The 8,980-nt window shown below is 37.7% G+C and overlaps 1 protein-coding gene across 2 annotated transcripts; it reads right to left on the bottom strand.

Annotated features, from left to right (window-relative positions):
• Positions 1–3,767: 3,767 nt before the first annotated feature.
• LOC113321360 (phospholipase A1 PLIP1, chloroplastic-like) lies at positions 3,768–8,670 on the bottom strand. Of its 2 annotated transcripts, XM_026569258.1 has the most exons (6): positions 8,468–8,670; positions 5,984–6,676; positions 5,334–5,864; positions 5,121–5,180; positions 4,619–5,035; positions 3,768–4,419 (listed from the first exon to the last, which is right to left on the bottom strand). In XM_026569258.1, the coding sequence occupies exons 2-6, from the start codon at positions 6,635–6,637 to the stop codon at positions 3,994–3,996; spliced, it is 2,088 nt and encodes a 695-aa protein (XP_026425043.1). In that variant the 5' UTR covers positions 6,638–6,676; positions 8,468–8,670; the 3' UTR covers positions 3,768–3,993. The 2 variants fall into 2 exon arrangements, with proteins under 2 accessions (XP_026425043.1, XP_026425042.1); XM_026569257.1 differs by lacking the exon at positions 8,468–8,670 and having other exon boundaries at positions 5,984–6,834.
• Between the last annotated feature and the right edge of the window lie 310 nt (positions 8,671–8,980).

The following is an 8,980-nucleotide window of genomic DNA, read 5'->3' on the forward strand; positions in this document are numbered from 1 at the left end:
AGTTCAATTCTCCGCATACCTTTTGTCGAAGAAGTTCCACAAGATCCCCTTCGTAGTTCTTCGTCTTCAAATGATGAAATCAGTGAAATCGAATCCCAACTACACTATATATGTCCTAGTCCGAGACATCTATAAATAGGCTAGAAATCAAGACCTATAGTTTTGATCACTAACATTGACAAACATTCTTGAGATATCAACGCATGCGATTTCGACCGAGCAATGCTCTAACAAATTTCTCCATGATTGTGAAGTTATTAGAAGTGGCCACAAATGGTGTAGTTTCTCCTTCCCGGACTTTCTTACCACGAGCTCTGTTTGTTGGTGGAGGACACCATTCATGGCCTTCAGGTAATTTCTTGAGTCATGATCTCTTAGAATTGTTCTTTCTGAATCGTAAGTTGTAGGATCACTCAAAGTCTCTAGTGGGTGAGGGAAATCGTGAAAAGCTTTTAAGGCACTTTTTAAGCCCAAATGTGAACCACATTGAGTCTTGTCCAAGGCATATAAGGCTCCCCCAGGTGGCAGTAGAGGGTGTGAGGGAGATAGTTTCTCATCTGGTTGTCGAATGAATAACTGACCCAACGGAGTATATACAACATTTTCTGCACATGTAAGAATAAATATGGTACAACAGTTGGAAAAAAAAAACTGAAAGCTTAAGTCTGAATTCTGGTGCAAGATTTCTTGCTTCGGAAATTCATCTTTTAGTCTTAGTTTTTTTCAGCAATCTCCTGTTTTATATATAACATTATGTTTTGAGTAGGTTCGGAAGTAAGATAAAAGAAGGTTCAAAGGCAACTTATATTTTTATTGAGGAAAGGGTGAGAACAGAAGTTTCCATGGAGACGCTTTAGTACTTGCTCCACATGGTTAGGGTAGTTGCAATAGAAGGCTCTTGGTATAATATCTTTGTGCATCATAACAGAGTGAACATGATTCTCATCCAATCCCAATTCTTCGAGGATACAATGACCTCCACATAATACATATGGAGAGGCAAAGGTGACAACTGGTAGTATATTTGATGATTCCAGTACCCCTCTGGATAAAGGCATTAGGTTGACCAAGAGTGATAGGCTTCCTCCAAGGGAAGGACCAATGAATCTAACTTTCGCGGGATCTCCACATGTTCTCAAATGGTTAAATATTTCTGGCATGAACTTCTTATATATACCCTTTGCTTCTTCATAAATACCTCTGTGAACCAAAACGTATGTTCCTATAAGAGTCAGATTTCAATAGATTCTACATTATTGTTCATCCACGACCACCATTGGTTCTACTTTAGGTGGAAGAAAAGTCATTTTCTCATCAAGATAAACTGATTATAGAAATATGGTTACCTCAAATTTAGTGGGTTCAAAAAAGAGGTTTGCCTGCCAAGATTCCAGTGAGTCTGAACCCTGCATTTTATGTGATATCGTGAGTAAAGTAAATAGCAAAAAGTCAGCTCAAAAAAAGTCGAAAAGTAAGAAGTCAGTTTGGATACCGAATTTCAAAATGACTTCTAGAAGTAAAAAAGTTAAGTTTATGTGAAGTAAAAAAGTTAACTTTTTGTGAAGCAAAATTGTTCTGCTTCTGACTTCTGCTTCTGGATCCACTCGAAAAGTTGCTTTTTTACTTCTGGGAGTAAAAAAGTTGGAAGTTAGTTTGAGTACACAGTTTCAAAATGAATTTTAAAAGCAAAAATGCTAACTTTTGACAAACAAAAACATTTTGCTTCCGACTTCTACTCTTGGAGAAGAAGAAGCACTACTACTTGTGGTATCCAAATAAACTATAAGGTGCCGGAGTTCGTCCACCATAATTTTCGCTATGATTTACAAAGCCTAATGGGTCTATTTGAAGTAATAGTAATTTGCCAAAAAGAATTGTAAAACTTATTAGGTTTGTAAATCTTTTTTTCTCTGAAAAGTAATGTTAACACTCTATTTACAAGAGAACCATCATCAGATCAGATGACACATGATGAGAAGTTATGAGACACGTGTAAATGAAGTAAAGAACCAAGTGGTTCCAACCCATCGTAGAAATGTCTCAATAACAACCTTTATAGGACATTAGAAGAATTTTTTTTTACATAATATCTTCACTTGCCCCAGTAACAACTTCTTTAGTGATCAAATCAGGACTCTCCAAATGTTATTGATGTCTCCATGATTGTGAAGTTGTCATAAGTGGCCACAAATGGTGTAGTTTCTTCTTCCCGGACTTTTTTACCACGAGCTTCGTTGGGGGAGAACACCATTCATGGCCTCCAGGTAATTGCTTGAGTCATGATCTCTTAGAATTGTTACTTTTGAACCGTAAGTAAGTTGTAGGATCAATAAAAGTCTCTAGTGGGTGAGGGGAATTGTGAAAAGATTTTAAAGCACTTTTTATGCCCAAATGTGAACCACATTGAGTCTTGTCCAAAGAATATAAGGCTCTGCCAAGTGGCAGTAGAGGGTATGAGGGAGATAGTTTCTCATCTGGTTGTCCGAATGAATTACTGACCCAACAGAGTATATACAACATTATCTGCACAGATAAGAATAAACATGCTACAACAGTTAGCAAAACAAACTGAAATCTTCAGTATGAATTCTGGTGCAAGATTTCTAGTTTCGGAAATTCATCTTTTAGTCTTAGTTTTTTTCAGCATCCTCATGTTTTATCTATAACACTATGCTTTGAGTAGGTTAGGAAGTAAGATAAAAGAAGGTTCAGAGGAAACTTATATTTTTATTGAGGCAAGGGTGAGAACAGAAGGTTCTATTAAGACGCTTTTGTACTTGGGACACATGGTTAGGGTAGTTGCAGGAGAAGGCTCTTGGTACAATATCTCTGTGCATCATAACAGAGTGAACATGATTCCCATCCAATCTGAATTCTTCGAGGATACGGTGACCTCCGCAGAATACAGATGAAGAGGAAAAGGTGACAACTGGTAGTAGAGTTGATGATTCCAGTACCCCTCTGGATAAAAGCATTAGGATGACCAAGAGTGATAGGCTTCCTCCAAGGGAACGAACAATGAATCTAAGTTTCGCGGGATCTTCATATGTTCTCAAATGGTTTAAGATTTCTGGCATGAACTTATATATACCCTTTGTTGCTTCATAAATACCTTTGTGAACCAAAACGTTTGTTCCCTACAAGAGTCAGATTTCAATAGATTCTACATTATTGTTCATCCACGACCACCATTGGTTCTACTTTAGGTGACAGCAAAGTTATTTGCTCATCATGATAAACTGATTATAGAAATATGGTTACCTCAAATTTGATGGGTTCAAAAAAGAGGTTTCCCTGCCAAGATGCCAGTGAGTCTGAACCCTGCATTTTAAGTGATATCGTGAATAAAGTAAATAGCAAAAAGTCAGCTCGGAAAAAGTCGAAGAGTAAGAAGTCAGTTTGGATATCGAATTTCAAAAGGACTTCTAGAAATAAAAAAAGTTAACTTTTTGTGAAGCGAAATGGTTTTCCTTCTGACTTCTGCTTCTGGATCCACTCGAAAAGTTGTTTTTTGACTTCTGGTAGTAAAAAAGTCGGAAGTTAGTTTGAGTACACAATTTCAAAATGATTTCTAAAAGCAAAAAAATGCTAACTTTTGACAAACAAAAACATTTTGCTTCTGACTTCAATTCCTGGAGAAGAAGAAGTACTACTACTTGTGGTATCCAAATAAACTACAAAGGTGTCGGAGTTCGTCCACCGGCATTTTCTCTATGATTTACAAATCCCAATGGGTCTATTTGAAGGAATAGTGATTTGCCAAAAAGATTTGTAAAACTTATTAGGTTTGTAAATCTTTTTTTCTCTGAAATGTAATATTAACATTGTATTAACAAGAGAACCATCTTCAGATCAGATGACACATGATGAGAAGTTACGAGACACATGTAAATGAAGTAAAGAACCAAGTGGTTCCAACCCATCATAGAGATGTCTCAACAACAACCTTTATAGGACATCAGAAGAATTTTTTTTACATAACGTCTTCACTCTTCATGCCCCAGAAATAACTTCTTTAGGGATCAAATCAGGACTCTCCAAATGTTGTCGATGTCTCCATGATTGTGAAGTTGTCAGAAGTGGCCACAAATGGTGTAGTCTCTCCTTCCTCGATTTTCTTACCACGAGCTTAGTTCGTTGGCGGAGAACACCATTCATGGCCTTCAGGTAATTGCTCGAGTCATGATCTCTTAGAATTGTTCCTTCTGAACCGTAAGCTGTAGGATCGCTTAAAGTCTCTAGTGGGTGAGGGGAATTGAGAAAAGCCTTTAAGGCACTTTTTATGCCCAAATGTGAACCACATTGAGTCTTGTCCAAGGCATATAAGGCTCCGCCAGGTGGCAGTAGAGGGTGTGAGGGAGATAGTTTCTCATCTGGTTGTAGAATGAATAACTGACCCAACGGAGTATACAACATTTTCTGCACAGGCAACAACAAATATGGTACAACAGTTAGCAAAATAAACTAAAATCTTCTGTATGAATTCTGGTGCAAGATGTCTTGTTTCGCCAATTCATCTTTTAGTCTTAGTTTTTTCAGCAACCTCCTGTTTTATTTATAACACTATGCTTCGAGTAGGTTTGGAAGTAAGATAAAAGAAGGTTCAGAGGCAACTTACATTTTTATTGAGGCAAGGATGGGACCGGAAGGTTCCATTGAGACGCTTTAGTACTTGTGCCACATGGTTAGGGTAGTTGCAAGAAAAGGCTCTTGGCACAATATCTCTGTGCATCATAACAGAGTGAACATGATTCTCATCCAATCCCAATTCTTTTAGTATACGGACACCGCCGCAGAATACAGATGGAGAGCCAAAGGTGACAACTGGTAGCAGAGTTGATGATTCCAGTACCCCTCTAGATAAGAGCATTAGGTTGACCAGGAGTGACAGGCTTCCTCCAAGGGAATGACCAATGAATCTAACTTTCGCGAAATCTCCATATGTTCTCAAATGGTTTAAGATTTCTGGCATGAATTGCTCATATATACCCTTTGCTGCTTCATAAATACCTCTGTGTACCAAAACGTCTGTTCCCTACAAGTGTCAGATTTTAAGGTTCTCCGTTATTGTTCATCCACGTCCGTCTACTATGATAAACTGATAATAGCAACATGCTTACCTCAAATTTGGTGGGTTCAAAAAAGAGGTTTGCCTGCCAAGATGCCAGTGAGTCTGAACCCTGCATTTTAAGTGATAACGGCATGAGTAAAGTAAACAGGACACCATTCAGGTAGAAATTTAAACCAGATCTATACATCCTGCTTGCATTTTAATATGCCATTGTCTTCGCATTACAATCATCAGAATTTGAAACACCAAGAAGTTAAAATACCTGAATGATGAAGCAACGAGTAAACGTGCTTGGATCATCACAGATGAACCATTCACAAGGTGAGGAATGTAACGACTGGAGTTCGTTAGCTGCTTCTTGCTTTACATTTTCCTCAGCAGCCACCACGGTAGTCATCGTTGAAGCTGCAACATAAGCTGCAACCTCAGGTTTCTTGTATACTCTAGGTGAGCACTCGCCTCCATATTCCTCCCGCATCATGATTCGTCTCTCTACCTCTGCATCCTCATCCATAGAGGGAGGGTTGTATCCCAACGAAAGGAGACCCTTTGCACGAGAATGAATGTAAGTTGCTGCGGAAGCAGCAATGTTATAAGCTACAGATGGACGAGCGAGACGCTTGGGTTGTTCATAAGCTGCCAGTACTTCTTCCTCAATTAACAAAGAAGAAGAGATGGGCATGTCAGTAAAGGCGGATCCCTGATCGAGCTTCACTTTCAGTGCAGCTTCAGCTTTCTTCTCCAAGGAAGATGTCACAAAATATAGATTGTAGTATTTCCTCAAGTCTTGAGCCTGGTAGAGTTGCCAATATTCAAAATTGAGATTAAGCGCACTCTCTTGCAGGATTTTTCCATCACTTAGTCAGACCCTAAGAATTGAACAGAAACTTAAAATTAGGTAGACATGCATACCTTGATTTCAGGTATCACATAAGCCATGTTGCAGAGAAAAGCCAGCTGAGAATACAGTTTCGTGTCAGACCATGGAACTCTTGTCAACAACTTGGAGAAGGTTTCTCTATCAAATTCCACTTCTTCTTCCTCAAATTCTGAATCATAATTGGCCTCACAACCTCCTACATGGTCATAATCATCCTCCTCTTCTTCGATTATTTGATCATACGACTGTCGATTCTTCCACTGGCTTCTAAGCTCTAAAAGTCTTTCTACCCAATTAGCTCTCTTCTCCTGCTCCCTCTCTTCCTCCTCATGAAGATGTTCATGTTCCTCCACTTCCTCCCTCTCATGATGCTCAACTAGTTTCATTTTATCCGTTTCGAACAAAAGCGACCGTACTTTATTCGGAAGCAACGAACTTGAGATTTGGAATTGATGAAATATACCCACTGATGACTTACTAGTTTTCAATTTCGACTCTGTTGATGTCGCACGAATCGAATACCGGAGTTGTGGGTCGGAATGTGATCTCCTTAAACTCGCACGTTGACATATTTCCATGTTAGAATTTGACCGGCGGAGATTACATTTGTTGTTGTGCTCTTTATAGATATCTTTTGTTGCCGCTGCTATATGAGATGTTGATATGCTCATTGAAGTGCAACCCATCTTTTGTTCTTCTTCTTCCCTCTACAATTTTAAGAACACCTGTAAAATTATTGCAGATCCCATTAGTGATATGAACAGAAACCTTCTTCCTTCCTCTCCCTCTCTGGATTTGCAGTGGTGGTGTAGAGAGAGAGGGAGAGAAGTTTTTAAAGTTTGTTGAGGGAAAAGATGCTCACATTCTTTGAAACCAAACAAAATAAACGGTTTTTCCTAAGACAGTTGATTAAGATGTACTAATTAGGATCATGTGACCTTGATTATATCATGCTTTTCTGAATTTGACCAAAATAATTATGTGCCATCTGACTAAACTACCCTTCACCAGCAGTGATAATCAGGGGTAAGTTCGTACTTTGAGATGTTGCACTGGGCCCTTGACACTTAAGAACTCAAAATAACCAGCCCATTTTGGGTCCCCTTAAACCAGCTAATCGCTATTCATGTTCTGCTTCCATAATAATCTTGCATAGTTGGCTTTTCCAAATTACAGCATCACTTGCTTTCTTTAACGTGCAAGATTATGCATACTAGTGCGTACCATCAATGAAAAGGTAAGCGAAAAAAAAGATAAAAATGGTTACTGATGGCACAAATTTAATCAGAATTTATGATCTCATCTGCTCGTCTGTCCAGAAATGCACGAAATGCAGAAGTAGCTAAGTTATACTACAAAACAAGTAGCTTCTAAGGACGGCTGTTTTGAAAAAACCGTCCCTAAAGAAGGATATTTGGGACGGTGATGGCCTGACCGTCCCTAATAGTCATAAAATATTTAAATCAAGGCTAAAATATGTCCGTCCCAGAAAAAAAACATGGCCAAATAATATTAGTGACAGTGGAACAGGGGACGGTACATAAACCGTCCCTAATACCTCTTGGGACGGGGTTTTTGTCCTCTTGGGACGTTTTTTGGCCGTCCCAAGAGGCCTTGTGTTTTGTAGTGTTATTTAAAGGACATGACTCATGAAAGTAAAGATGATGGAGAGGAGAACATTTTACGTGTTAGAAACTGAATTAGGTGAGAATAACAAGAAGAAGATATAGTTGTTGGGGTTGATTAGGTTTTGTGTTAATTAGTCCTAGTTATCATGCTATAATCCATAGACACAAACAAGAATTAATCTTTGTGATTAATATCTCCATCAACCTCATTTCCACTACATTATAGCAAAACCATGAGACACGTTAAAGACAAGTAGACAACCTAAGTTTGTATTTTTATTACTAAAAGATAAAGTTTTCAAGAAAGTAATATTCGGATTTTTAGGGCCTTTATTCATTCATAATAATCCTAATCAGTCTTTGGAGTTTCCAAATATTCATAGACAATCTTTGTAGTTTTGTTTGACAAGTTACTGATTAAAATTTCTTAGCAACTTAGACCTAATCTAGTTTAATGAAGAATCAAACCAAATTAGATGATATTTAAGACAGAAAATAAACTTTGCATGTAACACCACGTGGTGTACGTAGCCTATAGTCTTTATTAGTTGTTGAGAAATTAAAAAAAAAATTGAAGGTGAAAAAAAATGAATAATCAAATCATCTTCTATACATAACAAATGTGTGATCATAACCACCCTTATTTTTGATGATCAATGATGATGACTATGAATGCTTCCATCAAAATCGTCCATTTTATTACTTTAGGGGAAATTTATTTATAAAAAGATTAAAACTATGCGGTGGTAATGCATGTAATGATATCTGATGCATTCGCGCTGATATGATCGATCAAATCAATTATAAATACAAAAAGATTAACAAATGAGAAGCTAGGCTGTGCAAATTGATTCACTGGCAGGAAAATGAGATTGATACACATCTTACCTGATATTTTTTTGATGATTTATTTGGCCAACGTTGATGAACAATTGACAATTGATTAAGCTCGGCGAACGTCGCAGAAGAGATAAATTCAATCTTCTTCTCCCTTACATTGCATTTTCAGATGATCCGGTAGAATAATCTCAAACTATTCCTTCTTTTGCTGTGAAAGTCCGTAGAAAGTACGGCATTTCGGGGCTAGTAGGTAACCTACGGAAGAATGTTGCTTCTTAAAGACTTTGATATGAATGATGGGATGTTGATGGGACTTACTATATGTTGTTACATATCACATCATGTAGTGATGATCATCGAAATAAGAAAAGGACGATAGATCTTAAAATTGGAATGAGTGATACGATCGAATTATGAAAGTTAAGGAAATTGGGTCATCAATTAGTTTCTTTATATATAAGCGAGAGGAGGAGGAATCTAAAGAATCTAAGCACGTGACGTTCTTTCTCTTAGCACTAAGGCTGAACACCTTTGGTTTTACACTTTAATTTTGTCAACAAA

Source organism: Papaver somniferum, chromosome 11 (genome assembly GCF_003573695.1).
Source record: "Papaver somniferum cultivar HN1 chromosome 11, ASM357369v1, whole genome shotgun sequence".
NCBI lineage: Eukaryota > Viridiplantae > Streptophyta > Magnoliopsida > Ranunculales > Papaveraceae > Papaver > Papaver somniferum.